At 33.0% G+C, this 22,963-nt stretch overlaps 1 protein-coding gene across 2 annotated transcripts in view; it reads left to right on the top strand.

Annotated features, from left to right (window-relative positions):
* Positions 1 to 651: 651 nt before the first annotated feature.
* LOC126966145 (nitric oxide synthase-like) overlaps positions 652 to 22,963 on the top strand; it is a 57,794-nt gene continuing 35,482 nt past the window's right edge. For both annotated transcript variants that reach the window (XM_050810090.1, XM_050810099.1), the window contains exon 1: positions 652 to 1,061. In XM_050810090.1, coding sequence (XP_050666047.1) covers positions 735 to 1,061 — 327 coding nt within the window. In that variant the 5' untranslated portion in view covers positions 652 to 734. The remainder of the gene's footprint in view (positions 1,062 to 22,963) is intronic.

Raw genomic sequence — 22,963 nt, 5'->3', positions numbered from 1 at the left:
TCTTGCATTCAATTATTGTCCTTTCTTTTCCAATATAATATAATAATATTACAAATAATTGTACTCATGACTACAAGAGCTCTCTGCATTTATTGAGTAATTTACAACAAAACGGGTAATTTATATTATTAAATAAAAAATATCAAATTATTATCATTACAATACGTTTTAATAACTTAATAAGAAAACGAACACATAAATAAATGGAATCAGTTGCAACTGTTTGCAAAATGTTTAATTCAATAATATTGTAATTAATTCAAACTAAGTATTATCACAGGGTCATTAATATTAATTCATTTGATATCATTAATTAAAGGAAGTATTTGCACAAAATGTACGTATCGTAGCAATTATTTTAAAAGTATATATTTTATTTAAATAACCGTATGACACTGGTTCATTTCGAATAAGAGCCGATTACAAATTACAAAATTTATATCGAACATTTTGATAGATCACCGTTCAAATGTAGAGAGTCGGCATATTAATCACCTCAAATTATATCATTTCAATGATACGACCGAGACCGAGAATTTTTCACTATGAACATGACGCATAGTGTTGATGTTTTTTTGCGGACTTTATTTTGTGTTTAGAGCTAAGAGTGAGAAACTGGTTGGTGCGAGCCACTCAGTCAACTATCGGTCGTACAGCGGTATACATACACATTATGTTGTACTGAATATTCGCTTCAATTCAAAGCAAATTATTCTATTAACTACTATCTCTAAATGTCGGATATTTTTAAAAATTATATCAAAGAAGCTGAATTCAGCAAAAACCAGATAAAATCAGAACATAGTCCTGTAGTAATGGCGAGTTTAGATAAAAATAAAAATAGTGATGTTGACAAAGGTATTGATACTATAGATCATGTTAATGGATACGGGGGTTGTCCTTTTAATGGTGAAAAATTGGAAACAAGTGAACATGACAAGAGACAAGTGAAGACGAACTTGCGTTTAAAGGTGCCGCAACCTTTGAGACTAAAAAATCATATGTTTTGTGATGAAAATATCGACACACTGCACTCTCAGATTGAAGATGTTACACACAGCGTAAGTATTTAAGTTAAAATATTTCTATTATTAGAAAAACTCCATAAATACTGATTTATTTCAATTACGTATCCCTTTAATTTTATTTTCGTTGAAGACGCGCATGCGCAGAATAATTAAAATTCAACTACAACCCAAATAATGTTACTTCAAGTGGTTTTAGTCTAAGTCTATTTGAACTAATAATGCATTTTTATTTATCTATTATGTTCGGGATCTGCGAAAAATATACATATTAGAAAACAGGACAAAGTATTAAAACGAAGCATTTGAAAACTTTTGCAATTTACACTTTTATTGGTAAAGTAGAGCTTCCGATATTATTTGATCTGTAAATCGATTATTTGTTTGTCAAACAATAAATAATTTATACTTAACCATTACACAAAATATAGTTACCATATTTTGTTCTCTAATAGTTTGAATTTGCTCATTACCTGTAGTTGTAGGTATAGGTAACTGGGGATATTATTATTCAATCACAAATGATTTTTTAGCAACCAGTATTACATAATATGTATTACTCATAGTCAAAATATAAATTATGATAATTACGACCTACTCAAGCAAGTCATGATATTATAACAATGTGTAACCTATTTTTTATGATAATGAAAGACCGGACACATGAACTTTTTATGGTTTCTCAATAATGTTTAGTCACATCTAAAAAACGGTGTGATGTACTCAAGGTATTATTTTGAACTACATAGTTTGCCCCATAACTTCGATTTTTTTGGTTATATTTTCTTAAATGTTATCACACGGAGTTATTGTATGTGGATGCCGAGGACTCATTCATTCTTGCAAGTGTAATTATTCATGTAATTTTCTAGAAACTGTGATTTTCATAATGTTAGTGAAAATTACATTAAATGCACAATCCAAATATGTTACGGAATTCAAAAGTGTTATTAAAAAAATTATGCGTCTATATAGAGTCCTTTGCTGGTAGACAACCGATAAAAACAGGCCAGGAATATTAGTTTAGTGTGCGGGATAAGCTACGACTTACACTCGCGATTTGTATGAATGATAATGCGTACATTGCTCAAATTATAGGTCAACTCTAAACTCAATTAGTTTCAACATTTTCACGATATATAAATGATCTAAGATAGAACGTCTTAGATATGGTATTATAACATAGATGGCATTCATAATGATACTGGTTCTTTTTGAAAATTTTTTTTTTTCATAAACAGGCTTGTGAATTACTATATAGTTCTTCAATCGCCTATTCTCCTTTTCTACTAAAAGTATTAGTGCACACTTTTTACGAAGGAATATATTATGTTTTTGAGCTGAAACATCGCTGAAGTTTTTTTTTTTATTTAACTGCTTTTTGAGAAAAAGTCGATAGAGATACTCACTCCAGCTAAACAATACATCATAATATATACATCCCGAGATAGCAGATATCAAAGCTTAGGTATGACTATGACTAAATAAAATATAAAAAATTACTCCACAAAGCAATAGCAAATCATTGTCGAAATTTCAATAACTTTAACTGCATGCGTATTAAGTTATGTATATAACTATATTCTACTCACTCGCACCCTTAAGGATTAGAGATTATCATTTTCTATGCATTTTAAATACTGGAAAAAGTCGAAATAAGATACTTTTCAAATACAAATAAGCGTAGGAAAAACAGCTGTTAAAAAAACTATGATTTCATATAGTTATTGATGTATCGAATTCTTCGCAATATTTAAATTGAATCTGGTCTGAAATCGATGAAGATAGTCTTATCTTGATCACAATCCATGTTAGTCATGATTTTAAAATTAAAGATATGAACTGTGTGTTAGTATATACACTGGCCTGCAAAAGTAAGTATCACACTTTTCAAATTAAATTTTTTTCTTAACTATAGAAGGTAGAGATTTAAGATTAAAAACGTTTTGTTGCAAATTTTATAGGCTTTAATTCTTAGAAACTAAAATTATACATTAGTAACATTTTTAACTTCAAAAAGATAAAACAATGAAAATAGACATTTTCAGTTTAGTGTAAAAAAAATCAACTAAAATGTATTACATGTTATTTAATTATTAATAACTGGTATTGCCTCCTCGAGCTCTGATTACAGCTTCGAGTCGGTTTGGCATATTGAACACTAGGTTTCGGAGCCGATGTTGGGGAATATTCTCCCATTCTTCTACCAGGGCCTGCTTTAGTGCCCTGAGGGTAGTAGGTGGTGGTCCGCGATTTCTGACTAGCCTCCCAAGCTCATCCCAGGCGTATTCAATCGGGTTGAGATCAGGACTTCTTGATGGCCAAGCCATCACGCTGATACCGACCTCCTGAATATACTCTTGTACGATATGAGCCGTGTGTGGCCGGGCATTATCATGCATCAGCATCGATCCATCACCCATATTTGCTAAATACGGCCCTGCATACTCATTAAGAATCTCTTGAGCATATCTTTTCCCAGTGAGGGTGCCATTTTCTATGGCTACTAGCTCTGTGCGACCTTCTGAAGATATGCCAGCCCATACATGTACACTGCCTCCACCGTATTGGACTCTTTCTGAGATGCAGGCTTGAAGGTATCGCTCACCAGGTCGCCTGTTAACACTTCGCCTTCCATCAGAAGTGTAAAGGGAGAATCGAGACTCATCTGCAAACAAAATTCTTGACCATTCTTCTTCATCCCACTGCATATGTTCACGGGCGTATCGCAGTCTCGCTACTCGATGCTGTCTCTCGAGTTTTGGGCCACTCGCTGTTCTTCGGGGTTTCAAATTTGCTTCAGCAAGTCTTCTTCTCACTGTACTGTCACTAATGTAGTCCCTCCGGGTCTGAAGTAGCTGTTGCTGGACTTCAACTGCATTTTGGTGGCGATTTCTCAACACAGTGGAAATAATATAACGATCTTCTCGGGCACTGGTACACCTGCGTCTGCCATTACAAGGTCTCCTCAGATGGTGTCCAGTCTCTCCGTACCTTCGCTTTACCTTCTGGACCGTTCGTACCGTCACACCCACCATTCGAGCAGTGCGACGCATACTGATGCCTAGTTCCAGAAAAGCCATGATCCTTGCACATTCTTCAACTGGAAGAGGCATGATAAATAAATGTTATGTGCTTTTTAGCATAAATTTTTAAAACAAGACCCATCGATCTTGAAAAAAATTTAAAACAGTAAGAAAAATGTGAATGGTAAAATTGTAATTCGGAAACGTCCACTTTGAAAAAGGAATGGTTTTGTTTTTGAAGTTTTTTTCAGCCAATTCTTAAAAGAAGGTTACCGACTATAAAGTTTTTATGTACAAAATTAAATTCTCTTTGGAGTCCTTTTTATTTCGAAAGTATATCTTGTGAACTTAAAACGTTATCCCAATTTTAAAAGTGTGATACTTACTTTTGAAGGCCAGTGTAGTATATACAATTCTACTGTTGAGTAATTCTGGTATATAGGTAGGTTTGATGTATAATCAAAGATGATTGAAGGATTTAGTTCAAATGGAAATGTTGAAAAAGCACTAAGTCAAAGTCAAAGTCAAAAAATCTTTATTCACTGTAAAACTTTATAAGTTATTTAGTGCAAGTCAGGATGAAGTACAAAAGATACAATAGCATTCAAATGAGTATAACAATATTCATCAACAGATATAACACAATCCACTTTAAAAGATTTAGCAATTTTACGGAGCCTAGTAGAAGAGCCTAAGGAACTGAATAGGATCGACCAGAAGCGCCCAATGACAAGACAAGGAGCAGTCATCACCCACCTGGCCACTATCTCGTTATAGGTAGTATTATGAACTCTGCCACGGATAAATTCAAATTTAAATATTTTTAATCAAAATAGGATGTGACATCACTTATTGAAAGTCAAAAAACGTGGTAGTTTTTTGACCATTCCAAAATTAATGCCTCAGGCCTAAGAATAACGAGCGCAACAAACTCAGCGGGCTTTTTTTTCATCAAAAAATATTTTTTCAAAGTAACATTGTACAATTAAACTTATTATTTAATAGCCTGAGGGCGGTCGCTCCATTCTCAATCTGTGGTAACATTAATGTTATAGTAAACCTTTACCACACAAACGTTTTTTAACAATTCTTTTGAATTAATGTTTGTTCCTGGTATTTACCTTATGGTTATGACTGTTTCTATCAAATTCAAATTTATGTGCCTATGATGTACCTACATAGCACATAAATGAATTTACCATAACCATTACATTATCAACAATATATTGAGAAGCAATAGTTAAGATGTTTATTTTTTAAATTACAATATACATTGCCGTTTCATAACTAACTATAAAAAATAGGAATTTATATTGTTGATAAGCGACGATGAGAAATATAATGATCACAAAGTTAAATACCGTAGAGTACGGCCCTTCGTATAAATATTATATTATTAATAGTACAGACTGAAGCAACACAGAACAATCTTATTGTAATATTATTTTAGTCTTTATTTATTTACTCACAAAGAACAGAGAACTTACACGTTTGCTTATTTTATGTTCACACGTGGATTATTGAATAATGTGTAAATATTATGACTATGATGATCTACGGTGTGTGGTTAAAATGTCGACTGTATTTAACACTACCACTGCCTCGGAAATAAATGGCGCTCTGAGAGAGAAGAAATGTTCAAGTAACTGTCCCAGGATTCTTTTTTGCGCTCTTTTTAATAAAATGTACGATATTGTACTTTCATTGTTATTACTGTAAAATAATTATAATCTAGTCCCAGGCTGTCCGATCACTTAGATATTCAACTGTAGAGTAGTAAGATTTACGAGAGAGTCATTTTTACGACAGAGACAAAAAAAATATTTCTTACTAAATACGACGGTTTAGCAGTGACATTATTTCATCACAAGAACAGGGAAAAGAAATAATAATTGTGATTATTGGACATCTACGAATTTCGTTATTAACAAAAAAGATTTTAAATTTCATATGAAACTAGCTGACCCAGCAAACGTTGTATTGCCGATATAAAAATCGCGATACAAAAGTAAGTGTTGATCGTAGATGGGTGAAAATTTGAAGTTGTATGCTGACTCATAATCAAACAAATTTAAAAAAAAATGTCAAAAAAATTCAAAAAAAAAAATTGGTGTGGACCACCCTTAACATTTAGAGGGATGAAAAATAGATGTTGTCCGATTCTCAGACCTACCCAATATGCACTCAAAATTTCATAAGAATCGGTCAAGCCGTTTCGAAGGTATTTAACTACAAACAACGCGAAATGAGAATTTTATATATGAGATTTTGTATATTATACATAATTAATATATATTATATGCATTTCTTTAGGTGAAGCGGAGCGCAATGGACATCAGCTAGTTTTATATTAATTTTAGATACGATATACATATAATAAAATTCTATGTGCCAAGTGAGAAATGATAAATTATATTGAGTAGGCTATTTATTAACATTCAAGAAAAGCTTTTTTAGTGTTGACTTGGTATAACATGGATCCTCACAACATTTCACGGTAGAAGAACTAAGTTGCAAGACTTGTTTTTTTTTTCAAGTTTTTTTTTAATGGCATATAATTAATCCCTGATTAATTTTGCTCTGAATGATTCCGCTCTATTCGTAAGTTGAATTGAATTTATCTGAACGAGCGTGAGAGTTCATTCTAATTCAATAACAACTAAATAAAGTGCGTCCTAAGAAGTTTTGAAATAAAATAAAAAATTAACGTTCAAATGACAAACCAAGTGAGTGTTGAAATCCAAAATTTACGAACAAATTATTGGAAGCCAACATTCAATCATAGATCATTTATACGTGCAGAAAGACTACGACAGCTGTGAAAACATTGAAAAAAATTGACGTTGACGGTTAACTCCTATTTTGAACAATGCACGTACACAAACACAAATATATTCAAATCACGAGTATAAGACGTAGCTTGTCACCCACACTTAAATAATAAACCTGGCCTGTTTCCATCGGTTGTCTAGCAGCAAGAGGCTATAAGTTATTAAAGCACTTAATCATCTAATTATAATTCAGCTAGTATAACGTCAAATATGTTAAAAACCGCTTCAACTGGTAATTAAGTTTAAGCAAACGTTTGAAACGCATAAGAGATCAATCTGTGTCCTTCTGCACGAAACTATTAAAAAAGGCTTAAGTACACAAATTTCAATTGTGTAACATCTAATTATCAGCCAGTTTGAAACGAGTATTGTATTTCACTATACACACTGCAAGACATGTTCTCAGAATACATCTAGTAATTACTAAATAATTACAGTGAATTTAAGAGTTTCGTTGTGTGGGAAGTGTTAATTCTCACACACTTATGTTTCGGGTCATACATTTGGTGAATATGAATATAATTAGTTTACATCTGTTCAGTTATGACGATGAACATATGTTTGAGTGTTGTATTGGATATTGATTTATAGCGAGTCTATGAATTGTAAAGACAAATTATTGAGCCTAAATTCAATAGAGGCTGTTCAAATGTTACAACTTACTTTAATACTTTGGGATATTTGTCATGACAATCAGAATGCCTTTCAGAGTGAAAATATCGATCAGGCACGAGTTGTACTTCTTACAAAACGAAGGTTTCATACCCTCCTAATAAATATATTCTCATATCACATTTTCATATTTTTCAGAAAATTACCTTTTATTATTATTTTATAAGGCGTGATATAAAGACATTAAATATAAACGTACTAAAAAATAACATGACGATGATTAAAGTTACAAAATAAATATCTCTATTAATATTACGAATGTGAATGTATGTTTGTTTGTTACGCTTTTACGCCGGAACTACTGAACCGATTTTGATGAAATTTGGTACAGCGATAGACTAGAGCTTGTAAAAGGACATAGGTTATATTTTATCCTGCAAAAATCTATGATTCCCATGGAATTTGTGAAAAAATAAATTCACGTCGAGGAGCTATAAATAGTAGGTTTAGTTTGCCAACCAACAATCTTCCTCGAACTAAGATTCATATAATATGTTGGGAACGGGAGCGAAAACGGGAACCTGAACTGGAATAGGACATGAGATAATCTTCAATACCTAACTTGCTTATTATTTTAAAAACCCTTTACCTACCCGAACGAAGTCGTGGGAATCAGCAAGTAATCATAATATATATTTTATTTATCAGTAAAGTAAAAGAACGTTTTAATTGTATTAAAACGAACAAAAAGCATATCTGATAAGTCCAAATGGTTGTATTTGAAAACTTTTTATCGGCGATCATGCATTTATAACCAATACGTAAACGATTTCATGTTTTGGATTACTTAAAGAATATAATAATAAATCATTTATTTTCAGGCATTACCTATAGATATACAATCTTAACTGAAATTAAATTAAATTACATAACATTGTTGAGTTTAATTCGATTAATTAAATTACAGTTAAAATTTTAAGATATGTCATAATCACAATTAAAAAGAAAATAATTAATATTAATAATTTAATTCAGAAAAATAAAATCCATAATAATTGTAAGTAAAATGTCGTAAATTATGTTAGTATAATTATAACTAAACATGTATATTGGTTAGGTGTAAATTTTAATAGAATTTTGTCCAGGTATGAATTACAAACTAGCCAACCAACCGTATGTTATTTCGAGTAGCGGTATCTATAGGATCTTCCTTAACTATTAACGGAAATAACTTTTTTTTAATGAAAATAAGGGACGAGACTAAAAGGTCGTCCAGTTGATGGTAATTGGATACGCTCTATCCATTACAATGCAGTGCCGCTCAGGATTCTTGAAAAACCCAAAAATAATTAGCGGCACTACAATTGCGTTAGTCTCCTTGAGACATAATATGTTAAGTCTCATTTGCCGTAGCCGGTTTCCTGCGCAAAGGAGCCTCCCACTGGTTTTAACTCCACTTGAGATGGCATTCTTTCAAATAATTTCAAGCATTTTTTTACTTATTAAGTGATCTCCCTAACTACTGGGAGACACATATACACACCTCGCGGGATACGCCCCAGCGCTCTGACCAACTAAGCCAACAGTCCGAATGACGCGGTAAATACGGTTTGTTAAATAACAACCTGAAAAATTAATAAGGTCGCAAAATAATTATCGCATTTTGAGGTAATATTTTTTTAATGATTTGAATAATATTACCAATATGCAATATTATTTTATTACCTTCGGAATCAGAGATTTCTAGGATAATTGTTTATTTATATCATAAATATATTGTGTCTGGTCGAAAATTAAAAACTTGTGTTTCGAATAAATTTAAGTTAGTACATGTTTTATACATGAACTAAATTAACCTAAACGTAAAAATAAATGCGTCGCAAAAGGATTATTTTGTCGATGAAAATGCCTGATTAACACGATCTTGAATTAAAGGTAAAAAAATTCCACCTGAGCATCAAATTCATTAAAAGCAAATGTACCTACATCCGTTACGACCATGAGAATGACGCTGTTGTAGGTGCTAATTTATAAACAAAGGTTTTTAAGTTACAATTATAATAATTAGGTAGATTCCCAAGCCAAAAGTAACGCGTTACATCGATGACCCCCATCGTGGAACTCATCTGGTGATTACCTCAACTGGCAACAAATTCAAAAAATTTTTATCGTTATAGAACTTTATAAGTTATTTAGTGTAAGTCATAATTAAGTACAAAAGTTATATAACATTCAAATGGGTATAACAATATTCATTAACAAAATTTAGAAACATTAAATCCAAGTATCTTTATCATTCAAATAATCTTTCACATTATAATTTAACATTTTAATGTCATTTGGGAGTTAATTATAAAATATAACACAGTCCACTTTAAAAGAATTAGCAAGTTTACGGAGCCTAGTAGACGGTAATACTAGTTTATGTTTGTTTCGAGTATTGACATTATATACATCACAATTCTTTTTAAATTGGCTAATATTATGTTTATCAGCGTATAGTAGATTTTAGTATATGTACTGGCAGTTTAATGTCATAATATTAATTTCACTAACCTTTTCTCTCAATGAATCCCTTGAACGCATTTTATAGACTGCTCAAATTGCCCTTTTCTGCAGCATAAATATGTTGTTAATATCTGTAGCCCTACCCCACAATATAATTCCGTAGGACATGACACTATGAAAGTAGCTGAAGCTGTCAGCTGCCTGATTTTTTTTATCGCAAATACTGCAGAGCTTAGTCTTTTACATAAGTTTTTTATATGAGCTCCCATTGTAGCTTAAACATAAATTATTAATAGAGAATAATTGTATTGATTTATATACATACTAGCTGACCCAACAGACGTTGTTCTGTATGTAATAAAAAATACCGTTTTATAGGAAATTGCCAATAATATTTCAAAACATCAAGAATTATTTCGTAAAAAATGCTTCGTGTTGTTATAATGAAATTGTTTCACAGCGGAACTGTCAAACCGTGCGTCACTAAATTCTCTCATCTCAAATATGTCCATACAAAACAAATATTGAAAATATAAATAATTATGGGTCCCAAATCGAAATAAAAACTATCCTATCTCTCAAGTTTGACCAAATGCACTACATGAAGTAATCCCCATTAAAATCCGTTCATTAGTTTAGGAGTCCATCGCGGACAAACAACGTGTCACGTAATTTATATATATTAAGATATATATTTATCGCTCTCTTCATATATGCTCGCCGTTCCGGCGTAATGTAATGAATGTTGAGGAAGTCCGTGAAGTTTGTAAGGATAGAAGCAAGTGGCGTTTTGTTGTCTCTGCCTACCCCGACGGGAACAAGGCGTGAGTGTGTGTGTGTGTGGTGTGTTGGTATATATAGAATAGAAAATAAAAGCTTCAGACCTGAGAAGAATGGATGCAATAATCTCAGTGGACTTTTTTTTTGAATAGAGTTTTATTTAAGTTAACATTATTTATTTATTAATAGCCTGAGGGCGGTCGTTTCATTCCCAAGGTGAAGTTATTTCTGTTATCAATCATTACTCATAATTATTTTTAGCTTATGCTTTGACATAGGTTTATTTATAAATAGCATGAATATCCCTCTTCTGCAGCAAAAAGGTGGCATTAGTAACAGTTGCATTGTCCCATAAGAATATACGATAGGGCATAATACTATAAAAATAACTATTCTAGTCGTACCTTTTTTTATGTCAAATATTTTAATGCGTGAATGCTGCAAAGCTAAGTCTATGAGCCTCTCCTTCAATATGGGGTCCCAAACAGGATTTCATATATGGGGTTTTACCACCTCTCCATATTTTAACATTTAATGTTTTACTTCTATATATTTAATTTTATTGATATTTACGAATATTGTGTAATTAGCGCTAAACCAGTACGCGATGTTAGATAGAACATTGTTTACTCCGTGATATGTAACATTGTTGTTTTTCACTCTGGATAGGAGTGAAGTGCCCTGCGGAGACAAAAATTCCTTTTGTTCTTTTTTAAGGTTTAGTTAGTGAACGCATGTCAATTGGAAAAAGGAACGGCCCAAGAATAGATCCTTGTGCTACCCCCATATTGAGAGGAATCCTCGAGATATACTGCCATTCTCATTGATTTTAAGAATTCTTCATCCAATATACTGAAATTTTTATCCAAGCCTTGAACCTGTAACACTTTGATTATGAGTTTTGTTCTTAGTATGCTTATAATTTCGTATCTAAATATTTAAGTGCAGTACCAAAATTTCGTCAACTTAAAAGCACCGCAAATAGCATTCCTTTATTTGTCAGTTGCCAGGGGCAACAATATCTATATCCGTGATGAAGAGATAATGATCAGTTTGGACACAAACGTCGCGTGACCAATTATTTCAAACACCCGGATGTGGGAAATTCCCGGCTGTACGCAGATGATTTGTAAAGTATAATGACTTAAGCAAAACGATGTTCCATTTTTTATTAAGCTCGCCCATTGTTGCTTAAAATAAACCGTTTCTTTATACAGGAAATAGTGTCTGTAAGTCAATAAGAATGTCTAAGGCGAACTTCGTGTCTTGTAGATGTAATTACTGCATGCTTGATTTGATTCCCAAAATCATCGTCGATAAAAAGTTGGCAGTCATTATATGTTGGAATGTTTAATTAAAATAGATTACTATTTCATAGCGGTGCCATTTTTTATTTAAATACCAAAACAGCTTCGGGATTCGTTGATTTGCTTCAGATATGCTGTGTAATATGATCTATAAGTTTGATTATATTGAGGTAAATTATATTTAGTCACAGTTATTCAGGCGGAAGTCTTGAGTTCAGTTGGTTTATGTAGAGAGAACGAATGCATATTTTTTTTGGAATTGGAAGTATTGGGAAAGGCTCTCGTCAAAAGTCAAGAGTCTTAAAGAATATAATATTTTGTATGCAGGGATTGCTGCAAATGGTCTGATAGCTACGTCAACTATTATAATGATTTCTCGGTACTATCGACTACTCTGACCTCGATTAGAAATATTTTATTTGCATTTATTATCAACAGTACATTTCCTATATCTTTTGATTGAAACATTGGTAACAAGTTTATCATAAGTCACCAAGGTTAACAACAGTTAGTAAAAATTATACTTTGTCATTCTTAACAGTATTTTTTGCAGAACGTATACTAACCACTTGTGAACATAAAAAGCGAAACATATTTTACCCTAAATAATATCCAACTTTGATGATTTTTAGGAAGTGATTAAGATAATAGAAAACAGCGTTGTATGTTTCCAAATTTTATAAGAGCTTAAAAATATAGGCAGCGTAAGTTACGAATAGCCCCGTTTAAACTTTGTGCTTATTAAGCCGAGATTATATTATTCTGTTGAAGCAATTGGTATCAAAATCAAAATATTTTCATACGATTTATTAGGTGAAAAGAGCTTCTCTCAAATTCACACCCATCGCACGTTTAGTACACGACGAGATAGAACTACGATCACTAAAAACCTAGAAAACAAAATATTGGTGTGTATTATTAATCACGTTGTACTCCAACTAAATTAATATTTGATCCAAGGTCCGTATTATAGAAGTCTGGATGTGTATGTAATTTGCAATGCAATGCAAAAAAATAAAGGTGATCCATGATCAATGTACAGTCTACAATATTATCTATCTAACCTACTACTACTATAATTTTTTTATGTATATATTATAATGTATCTACATAAAAAAGACAAAATTTCAATTGACCCTGTACTACTTCGTAACTCTGAAATTCAGACTATGGGTCTCTACATCACAGGCAGTTATTTTAAAGTTAGATTTTAAACTTTTTCATTTTTGTCTTCTTGGGTTTTCACTCTTGATATTTTAATAATTTTTGACATTGGACCCGGTAAGTAGAACCGATTCAGTGTAAATAATGATTATTTTATAAAATATAACAAAATTATGCTAATTTATTTTATTCAATTGATTTCATCTAACAATATCTAACTACTCGTATAATAAATCATAATTAAATTTTCCTCTGTTTGGTAAACTTGTTGTAATAAGGTACAAGCAGGACAATATCTATAGGATATGCTGGTCATAATGCTATAGGATACATAATGGACGTGGGACATATAGTAAATTTAACGAAAATTAGAAGATATTTTATGGGTAACCCTTCAATGAAAATCTTTTCGAAGAACTCTCTACTAGTATCTGAACCAATATTTAATACACTTTTTCCAGTCCGCTTCAGAAACCTCTTCTATAGCTTTACAACTAGCGCATCATCTCTCACTTTCGGGCGGCCACTTCTTATTTATAAATGATAATTAGTCGGCTGGGGTTTAACTCATTATACCAGCGGCACACAATGTCTTTAGACGAACCTTCATCTTTAAATGCAATATAAAGTCTACGATACGATTCCTCCGGTTTCACACGATATTTAAAATCATAAAATTAATATCATCGCGAAAAAATGTTACCGACGCAGATTTATTTTTAAGGACACAATTTAAATTAGCTCCTAAAAATTTGGAGAGAATATATTGATATTGGAACGTGTCTATTTTTTTTATAATCATGCTCTAAAAATACATTATAACCAACCAATGTCTCATAAATAAAAGCTTTTTTCGCAAAAATTCTGCGTGTCCTGATATGCTTAAGAATTTAAAATCTTTATCGTCACCATCAGGTCGCGATACTTTTATTATTAGTTCTCTGGCTTTACTTAACTTAATCTGCTATTTTGTAGGTGTATAATTACTTACATATTCCTATTTAACTAATTGTTAATTAATGCTCCTATCCTATATTTTAAAACTATTAAATAAACTACATTGGTTTTTGGTGTTAGCAACGTTATTTACTCGAGTTTAAATATTGAGAATGTCTCATTTAAAAAAAAGTATATGTGTACGCACGTAAAAATCTATATTTCGTTTCCTTAAATAATAATTTGCATATATTATAACATTTCATAATATACTAGAGACTTATAGACTCTCTGCAGTATCGGAAAATAGTATCGCACAATCAAGGGAAGTATAAAAGTCATAATATCCACTGTATAGAATACTTAACTACAAAACACAAAAGTCCCATTTCCTAACATAACTCAAAATAGATAAGTTACAACCAAAAGCTTTTATTTTAATCTGCAGCTGCAACACATTCCAGGTTTCCGTTCAATGGCAATAAATCTCTTGGCTTTTCAATAGACCTCCTGTTTTTAATTCACTGCTAAATCATTTTTACTTACTTTTTGAAAGTTTAGATATCTAGAGAATTCACAAGTTGTACTTTATTTTCAATGCCGATTATGACTGTTCTTATTGGCTAGTGTTTTCGTAAGTAACGCACTTAATCTTGACATCAGCGTGCGTTTGTCAGATTGCAAGCGGTACTTTTGTTAGGTGATTATTGCAGCGCCTGTTTGAACCTGACGTCACAGGTCACTATTACGTCACTAAAATGGCGATGTGTCCCTGTCCCATCACGCAGGGGCTCATATGTAATTCATTTTGTATAGTTGACATTATTTATAAAAGCATTTTGTTGATTTATTATAATCGTGACGACAAACGATCTGATGTAATCAGAGTATAATAATAATGTTTATTAAGTAATGATTTTTAGGTAATGTTAAAATTCGGTTACGATCCCACACATTATTAAATTTCGTTAATGTAAGATGATGGACAGTATTCGTATCATTCCAATTTCTAATTCTTAACCTTCATCGTCGACCGGATTCGATTGATATGATTTTACTTTTCCAACTAGAATGATGACAATGACCTCTTGCTGCTTATTGGAGCATTTTTCGAGTGTCGTTTAGTTTGAGATGCGCGTTTAAATTAGACTATAACTACCGAATTATTCAATCCGAATTCTGTCATCATTTCTTAATTATGTAAAATAGGGGATATAAATTTCAAACACATTTAATTCAGTACTCTCCTTTTGCATTTCGGCAAACTCCTAATAGATATAATAATTTTGCATAACACAAGATATCGTAACATGACACATAGTTTAGCTTATGCAAGTGGACCTCGAGCTTCCTCACTGGGCGCAGCATACAAGTCGTTGTCGACGGTTTTTGCTCGAATCCCAAGCCCGTGAACGCTGGAGTGCCCCAAGGCTGTGTGCTATCTCCCACGCTGTTTCTTCTGCATATCAATGATATGTTGGACACCTCCAACATACATTGCTATGCAGACGACAGCACTGGTGATGCCGTATACACGGGCCATGCAGGTCTCTCTCGGGAAAACGTCGACCAGTGCCGGGAGAAACGTGTGTCTTCTATCGAGTCCTCTCTCGAGAAGGTCGAGGAATGGGGTAAATTGAACCTTGGCTAATTTAACCCCCAGAAGACTCAAGTTTGCGCGTTTACCACTAAAAAAAACCCCATTTGTCGTATCACCGCTCTTCGATTACACTTCCCTTAAAGCCTCGCCTAGTATCGGAATACTGGGTCTCTAATCTCGTGCGATTGTCAATTCCGTGGCCATCTGGAGGGCAAAGCCAAATTGGCTTCGAAGAAGCTGGGCGTCATCAATAGAGCACGGCAATACTTCAAGCCGGCCCATATTCAAGCGCTCTACGAAGCGCAGGTCCGGCCACACATGGAGTATTGCTTCCATTTGACCGCGTGCAACGCAGAGCAGCTCGAATTGTCGGGGACCCAGTGCACTGTGAACGGCTGGATCACTTGGCGTTGCGTAGAGACGTCGCTTCATTGTGTGTCTTCTACCACATTTATCACGGGGAGTGTTCCGAAGAGCTGTTCAACCTGATTCCTGCCGCCGAAGTCCACCTTCGCACGACACGCCACAAATTAGGATATCATCCCCACCATCTGCATGTGTGGCGGTCCTCCACAGTGCGGTTTTAAAGGAGCTTTCTTCCACGTACTACAAAGCTGTGGAATGAGCTTCCTTGTGCGGTGTTTCCGGGACGATACGACATTACCTATAAAACCTTCAAAAAAAGCGCGTACACCTTCCTTAAAGGCCCGCAACGCTCTTGTGATTCCTCGCGGTGATCACTTAACACCAGGTGACCCGTACGCTCGTTTGTCCTCTTATTCCATAAAAAAAAAGTTTTTCAAGAACCTAGACTATCAAATAACGTCACGAAAGGATACTATTACAGCTCTTTTGCAATATCAACATAAGCAATAAATTTTGTTATCTACAAACGTCATAAAATCCCCAAATTACGCGGAAATCAAATCAAAATTAACAAACAAGGTTTTCCTATTAAGTGATGATCAATATTGTATGATGTTCATATAAAGTTTATGTTCTTATCTATGATAATGTTTACTCTAGCTTGTTTGCATTAGATTACAGTGTATGAATTTATTCCCGTGGCACTTTGACAATAGCAAAGCTACGAGGCTGAATATTTAAAGGGCCTTGCCTTGTGACATAATTATATTTATATTAACCTAGCGTATAGTTTCATGTGAGTACATGGGTTTGGGTCTTGATAATTTATACCAATAAAATTAGAAAGCGGGTTTCACGTTTCAGCTATATGTATATAATTCTCAAAAATAAGAAGAAGAAGAATTTTAAGCAGTGTTCAACTGCATCCACTCTTATTCGTTATATATTAAAAAACTAAATAAAATAAATCTAGACTTGCAGTTTCGAACAATGGACGTATATTGTTATGGGGCAATGCAGCCGATATCAATACCATCTTTGTGTTGGAGAAGAGGGCTATTCGCCCCATTTATCTAACCTATGTCCTAAAGAATTATCAAGAGAAAATTTTTAAGAAATTAACTGTTTAATCACAATATATTTGTGATATTAATATATACTTGTCATGCCTACTACTCGCTAAGTCGAGTTAGTAAGACTTTTGCTAGGCGATAATTTTACGACATGAAAAGAAGTATAAAACAAAATATGTAGGTATTACGAAATGACAAAATAATTGTTAAAAACGTATGTGTGGTAAATGTTACTATTACATAAATGACTTTCTTAAGGATACCACACATTGGATATGGAGCAATCGCCCTTAGGCTAAATAATAAAATGAATTGTATGATACTTTAATAAAAAATAGAAGCCAGCATCCCTTCTCCCATCCCGCAGGTCTGAGGCATACTCTTTCCTTCAATATGTTATAATAGAATATCTACAACATTCAATGATATCAACGATCATGACGTTGACATTTTCACGACACGTTTAAGTCATTTAGAAATAAAGTTTTAGAAAAAATAACGACCACGGTAGATAAAAGTTTGTATTAGATTGTTAATGATTTATTAATTCTTACTTTTATTTTTTGTAATTTCACACTTACCACTTTATAATTATTTATATTGTAAGTATAGTTTCTAGAATTAAGATTTATTACTAAGTTAATTAATTTTTTCATAATTAAAATGTTGAATGTACCTCATTAGAATAACCAACCTAGATTTAGTATGCAAGTGCAAATCAATTGTTAATGTTAAGTTGAGTTATTGTTGGAACATCTTAAATAAATAAATAAATAAATATGTTAGTTAACTAACAAGTAACGCGATGCTATTCAAACTTATAAGGAGGAAACATTCGTAGCATTTTCCCATTAATAAAAACATGTTCCTATAATGTCAAAATGACCGGTAAAGAACTTTAGGAGATTTGCTGTACTTATATTATATAAGTGGCAAATCAGATACAAAGTGGATAAAATGACGAGGAAGGAAAATATTTCATACGTTTTGTCGTAGAAATTAAAGATATTTCCATTTTAATACTTATTTTATATAATACCTGTACTATCGTGGTAAATCAAAAACAGCAAATACTTATTGACTAGGAAGAAAAGTATTTTACTCGTATTGTAGTAGGAACCATGAAATGTATAAAGTACTAGTTGACCCAGCAAACGTTGTATTGCCGATATTAAAATCGCGATACAAAAGTAACTGTTGATCGTAGATGGGTGAAAATTTGAAGTTGTATGTATTTTTTAATGCTGACTCATAATCAAACAAATTTAAAAAAAAATTAAAAAAAAAATTTGGTGTGGACCACCCTTAACATTTAGTGGGATGAAAAATAGATGTTGTCCGATTCTCAGACCTACCCAATATGCACTCAAAATTACATGAGAATCGGTCAAGCCGTTTCGAAGGAGTTAAACTACAAACATGTCGCGGACATAAGAATTTTATATATTAGATAGAAAATTCTTTAAGAGTTAGGTTTGTGAGGAATTAATTAGAACATAATTAAGACACTGTGGGAAAGTTATTGCATCAATTTTTTTTCTTTATAACTTTGTTTACAAAAATAAAACTGAAAACATAAGTTTATAAACGATGCGGATGATCAAAATAATTGTTTAAATTTGAAATAGCGACATCTCAAATCAATTTCTTAATATACAAATATTTGGGGTTGAGCAGGTTCTCAACTGTAAAGTAGATCCTGTAGATGTAGCCACGAACTTTGTCAGTCGAACGGTTGACTCAGTTGGAAGAGCGCTTGCACGGAACGCGAGAGGTTGCGGGTTCTGCATCGTTCATATAATTTTGTTTTCGGTTTTATTTGTGTTATTAATCGTGAGGGTTATCACTTTAAAACATAACAAACTGTTTTCAAAAGTAAATTTTCTTAAATGAATTATTATATTTCCGATGTGTGGTTTAAAGTACTGTATATATATTTATTTTTTTTTAAAAAAAATCAAAAATTTTTTCCCGTTTTTATGTAAAAACTAATTAAAACATTAACTCACTGCTCGCACTACTTTTGCTGAACAACATTTTGGCTGTCAATCAGTGTGCTTATATAAAAAAATAAATCGTGACCTAAATATATATCCTATGACTTTACATCTATGCAGAAAAGCTTTAAATTATTGGCTACACACACACACACAGTTATCAGACTTGTTTTCGATATATTTGCGTTAGTTGTAAAATTTGGTTTTTAATCATTTCTGTTCATTTCTATATGGTTTATTGAATAATATGTATCTGCTAAGGAAGTTTCGATATATTCCCAATACAAGTGTCCTAAGAAAACTTACTGGGAAGTCTCAACCACTAAAAATGTATGTGTAATCTTTGAAATAAACGAAATTTAATTTTAATAATTTAATATTTAATTAAATTCTATTTTAAAGCATATTGAAAGAAAGGTATTTGTATTCTGTAGGGCATTGTGATTAGTTTTATGACAATAATCGGATTACCCATAGAACACAGAAAGATGGATTACCTGCTCGGACAGACACACGTGATATGTCACTTAATGCAACTGAAGTGATAACATATTGTATGTACAACAAATACACATTAGCAGTAAGTACAGCGTAAAATATTTATCAACAAATATTTCATTTACGTGATATTATACATTGCTCAGACTAAGCGCTTAATATACCTACATACGGTTGGTAGTTAAAAGTAATTAATGCAAAAGAGATCAATAATGATATTTACATAATGGATACCACAGAACAGGTAAAAGACATAAACTGTTCTGTGTTGGATACCATTATATTACTTACAATTATCATTGTTATATCAGTCACATGTTTTATTTGCATAAAGTTTTTTTATGGAAATAAGGGAAGGGATGAGCTGGACGTTCAGCTTATGGTAATTGATACGCCCTACCCATTACAATGCAGTGCCGCTCAGCATTCTACAAAAATCTCAAATTTTCTGAGCGGCACTACAATATCGCTAGTCGCCTTGAGACATAAGATGTTAAGTCTCAATTGCGTAGTAATTTCACTAGCTTCGGCGCTTCAGACCGAAACACAATAATGTTTACACATTACTGCTTCACGGCTGTGCCATTGCCAATTATCCGGCAGAGCTCTGTACTTTCCCCGGGGCGTAAAAAGAATAGGGGAGTCCCAGGCCCATGGGTGTCGTAAAAGGCGACTAATGACTTTTTAGAAGTGGGAGAAACACGGTGCCGTCTTTTGTCGTCAGCACTCGTCCGGGTTAATTACCACACTAACGCAGAAGCCAATCATCTCATGGGCTGCGTTCAAGCGGCAAATGAAGACGTGCTTGTATCGTTAATTTGATCCTAAGAATTGAAGAGTTACGTAATTTTGTCATGGATCCTATAGTCAGAACCTAACCAAACTCTCAGCAAACCTCTTTTGAAGTATATTTTTTCCAATGAAAAATTATCGAAATCAGTTAACGCGTTATTTAGTTATTCGTAAATTGTCGCGCACATACTTATAGCAAATTACAGATTTTTATGGTTTTCTCATGGTTTCAAATAAAAAAAGAATTATCAAAATCGGTTCACCCAGTCCAAAGTTTTGACGTTAAAAAAAATGTAACAAACATAAAAAAAAACATATCGACGAATTGAGAACCTCCTCCTTTTTTGAATAAAAAGTAATGACCTAGGCTGGCAACGCGTTTATTGCTGCAAGAGAGTGTATGGCGGTGATCACTTTATGCTCGCTCGTTCACAAAATTTTCAGTAAAAGAACTTATATTTCTAAAACAACATCGCATCCTGCATTTAATTTATAAAAATAAAAATACGTGAACAATTCTTATTATTCAGATACACTTAATGAATTCAGTAGAATTTTTAAAAGCATATCTCACAGTTTGATTATTTATCAAAAGAAAAGAAAAAACATTCGAAATAAATAAGTAGTTTTGCAATTTCTTACATATATTCTTTATATTCTAAGAACTGTTTTTAATCTATTTATCATTAAACTCAATCGCCATTTAACAGAACTTGTCCGATAGTTAACTCTCGGTACTGCTGACTTGTGTAAACATTGTGTCAAGGGAATAACTTCGTTCCCAGACCAGGGGTAGATCCCGTAAAATTCGCTAGGAAAAAGTCAAATAAGTTCAGTACAACAAAAATTTTTATCACAAGATTTTTTTCAAAAATAGGTAAATTAGAGAGTATTAATTTTGTACAGACGTCATGACACTTGGTTTGTTACTTTTTTACCAGTAGAGGAAATAGAGGACATTGACGAGAAGTAGAAACTGGCGCGAGGCCTGGTCGTGTATAATAACAGGGGTAAAGAGATACCTCCTCGGTTTTGTACTCAAATATTCCGATGCGTGCTGTGTCGTACCAGAATAGCATCACACCAACTCCTCCTGTGGGTGCCAATCGTGGCGATCGTGGCGACAAAGCCCCGGGTTCGGAAAATATGCTACCACCAACGGTCGCTAGCTATGAGCCTTATGATGAACCTCGTGGTCGCTCAGAAGGCAATAAGGAAGGCTGTTCTTGGAGTATCCCTGTGAGATCGATTCAGAAATGAGGAGATCCGTAGGAGAACCAGTCACTGACATAGCCCACATCGTTGCGAAACTTAAGGGGCAGTGGCTGGGCACAGCTCAATTGACAGATGGCCGTTAGGGCAGTAAAGTCCTCAAAAAGCGACCACGTATCGGAAGATGGACCACTTACTGTGTTGGTAGGCTAAAATATGGACGGATGCTCTGGTCAAGATTGCCGGAATAGGTTGGATGAGGGCAACACAGGACCGATGGTTGTGTAGATCTTTTGGGGAGGCCTTTTTCTAGCAGTGGACGTCTTCCGGTTAAACTGAAGATCCCGATGCACCAGCGCCTGTTGTGTATGACAATAAAAAAGAATATATTATTATAGTACGATAATCAATGCTCAAATATTCAAAAATAACATTGCAATACACCAACACCACTTCACACCACGGAGAAACACAACCAGTAACGGTCTTGTCACCCAAATGAACTAGCAGTCCAACGGATGTGCCCAAGCGTAACCTAATAAAACAGCATAACAAATTGTTGCTATATCGTACAAAAAATCCCCTCCTTGAAGACCGCAGAACACATATGATTTTAGTCTACGAAGATTGAACGCAGTAATAAAAAAAATAATGTCCGTCGATCCAGTGTTTAAACATTGTTTATTTGCTTTAAGACTTAGATTGCTCATAATAAACAATATCTTTGATTACCTGAAAAAACATAGCTAAATTAAATAAGCAAGCATAAACGAGTTGAAACCCACTGCCCCATGCTAATGTATTATTGTTTCTTGTATGATATAATGTTTATTTTCTTGTACAACGTTTTACGTTTAATTTAGAGTTTTGTTTAGATTCGCCTCTGTCCTTCATTAACTAATTGTTGACGTTTGATTTCGTAAACGAAACACAATGAGAAAAGTCTTGGTCTTCGTTAGTTGGCAAATCTTTAATCAAAACAATAGTATTGTCAATAATTTCTCAACTATTTATCTTCCTATTAATTAGCACATGATCAATTTCAATAATAAGTTATTGATTTCGATATCATAGCTCAAATTCAACAACAGCTTTTGCAAAAATATTTTATACCTAAGCATACTTACCTAATTTTGTACCTTAGTAAAAATAATTGTAGAAGTAATATTGTAATATTTTATGATGTATGTTCTAAATTAAGTGTATTATGAAAAATTACAGAATATTCTTAAGTAA

The sequence above is a fragment of the Leptidea sinapis genome, chromosome 1 (assembly GCF_905404315.1).
Source record: "Leptidea sinapis chromosome 1, ilLepSina1.1, whole genome shotgun sequence".
Classification (NCBI taxonomy): Eukaryota; Metazoa; Arthropoda; class Insecta; order Lepidoptera; family Pieridae; genus Leptidea; species Leptidea sinapis.
Note: the sequence above shows the minus strand (reverse complement) of the source record. Positions and strands in the feature narration are given on the sequence as shown.